We start from the raw sequence: 2,200 nt of genomic DNA, 5'->3' as shown, positions 1-2,200 counted from the left end.
CCCCCCCCCCCCCCCCCCATCATCACATCAGAAGAAGGCTAATACTGACCTCGGGTATGTCCTCCTCTCCTGCAGGAATACAGCATTGTGATTGAGAAACTCACTGATGGCAAATGGGTCCCCTTCGATGGAGACGACATCCAGTTGGAGTTTGTCCGCATTGACCCTTTTGTGCGAACCTTCCTGAAGAAGAATGGTGAGTTCCTCCCATTGACACAGAGACCGGCCCACCGGCCCAATCTCCGGATTTAGAGGAGCGGTCAGCTATGAAAAAAGCTATTCTAATTTGTGGCTGAGGAGTATTGGTCATGTGACTCGTCCTTTGTCTTCTATAGGTGGAAAATACAGCATCCAGTTCAAACTTCCCGATGTCTATGGTGTGTTCCAGTTCAAAGTAGATTACAACCGGCTGGGATATACTCACCTCTACTCGGCCACCCAGGTACGACTGAGAACAACCGCTGCTTCTCCATCGAGAAAATAACATGTTTCTGCACTTAGCAACTTCATGCTTCCCTTCATATTCTACACCAACATGTCCCCAGTACTGAGATTGTCTCATTTCTTCCTCTTCGTTTCATACATCTGACCTCCGTCCTTCCCCTTCAGTCTTCTATCTGACCTCCGTCCTCCCCTTCAGTCTTCTATCTGACCTCCGTCCTTCCCTTCAGTCTTCTATCTGACCTCCGTCCTTCCCATTCAGTCTTCTATCCGACCTCCGTCCTCCCCTTCGGTCTTCTATCCGACCTCCGTCCTCCCCTTCGGTCTTCTATCCGACCTCCGTCCTCCCCTTCGGTCTTCTATCCGACCTCCGTCCTCCCCTTCGGTCTTCTATCCGACCTCCGTCCTCCCCTTCGGTCTTCTATCCGACCTCCGTCCTCCCCTTCGGTCTTCTATCCGACCTCCGTCCTCCCCTTCGGTCTTCTATCCGACCTCCGTCCTCCCCTTCGGTCTTCTATCCGACCTCCGTCCTCCCCTTCGGTCTTCTATCCGACCTCCGTCCTCCCCTTCGGTCTTCTATCAGACCTCCGTCCTCCCCTTCGGTCTTCTATCAGACCTCCGTCCTCCCCTTCGGTCTTCTATCAGACCTCCGTCCTCCCCTTCGGTCTTCTATCAGACCTCCGTCCTCCCCTTCGGTCTTCTATCAGACCTCCGTCCTCCCCTTCGGTCTTCTATCAGACCTCCGTCCTCCCCTTCGGTCTTCTATCAGACCTCCGTCCTCCCCTTCGGTCTTCTATCAGACCTCCGTCCTCCCCTTCGGTCTTCTATCAGACCTCCGTCCTCCCCTTCGGTCTTCTATCAGACCTCCGTCCTCCCCTTCGGTCTTCTATCAGACCTCCGTCCTCCCCTTCGGTCTTCTATCCGACCCCCGTCCTCCCCTTCGGTCTTCTGTCTGACCTCCGACCTCGTGTTGATAGGGTGGAGGAGAGGAGCCAGGCAAGGTAAAATATAAGTAGATTAAACGTCGGCTTTAAGGGCCCAGTCACACCATCAACAGTGCGTTCCAGTGCGCTCGGCCCCTGGAACGCAACCCGGCAGGCTCACTTTGTTTTGGGGCGTGGTGGTGCATTGAACTCAATGGCACCGCAGCCACACCCCCCGCCCACGGTGTGATCGCCGGCACCCGAACGTGTGACACATTAGTGCCTGCGTTCCGGTCCAGTGCAATCTGCAAGAAATAGCGCATGCAGCATCTCTGCAGATCGCACTGCACCGGAACGCAGGCACTAATGTGCCGGCGATCGCACCACTACGCCGCCTCCTGCCCCAAAGCATAGTGAGCCGGCCGGGGTGCGTTCCAGAGGCCGAACGCACTCTTGATGGTGTGACGGGGCCCTTCACCCATGTTACTTCCCAGCTCTTTGGGGCCCCAAATCCGGGCACTGTGTAATCAGTATTCATAGAGAATGGCCAATAGGAAAGCATTGAGTGGAGGGGGATGGGCTATTTGCATATTACGACATCACAGAATTGGAGGTACCCAGGACCTTGGAGATGACATAGAAAGGGATGTGCAGGAGCCACATTGTAGTTATCCTGGGGGCCCCTCTGAGTTTTTTGGTTTCTTCTTGCAGGTGTCGGTCCGTCCCCTGCAGCACACCCAGTATGAGCGCTTCATCCCCTCCGCCTTCCCGTATTACGCCAGCGCCTTCTCCATGATGTTCGGCCTCTTCATCTTCAGCGTCGTCTTCCTGCACAT

At 55.1% G+C, this 2,200-nt stretch overlaps 1 protein-coding gene across 1 annotated transcript in view; it reads left to right on the top strand.

Moving 5' to 3' along the window:
- DDOST (dolichyl-diphosphooligosaccharide--protein glycosyltransferase non-catalytic subunit) overlaps positions 1 to 2,200 on the top strand; it is a 13,362-nt gene that overhangs the window by 9,262 nt on the left and 1,900 nt on the right. The window contains exons 9-11 of the mRNA XM_018574868.1: positions 76 to 196; positions 336 to 442; positions 2,076 to 2,194. Coding sequence (XP_018430370.1) covers positions 76 to 196; positions 336 to 442; positions 2,076 to 2,194 — 347 coding nt within the window. The remainder of the gene's footprint in view (positions 1 to 75; positions 197 to 335; positions 443 to 2,075; positions 2,195 to 2,200) is intronic.

This window comes from Nanorana parkeri, unplaced genomic scaffold, assembly GCF_000935625.1.
Source record: "Nanorana parkeri isolate BGI_ZX_2015 unplaced genomic scaffold, ASM93562v1 scaffold3303, whole genome shotgun sequence".
Classification (NCBI taxonomy): domain Eukaryota; kingdom Metazoa; phylum Chordata; class Amphibia; order Anura; family Dicroglossidae; genus Nanorana; species Nanorana parkeri.
Note: the sequence above shows the minus strand (reverse complement) of the source record. Positions and strands in the feature narration are given on the sequence as shown.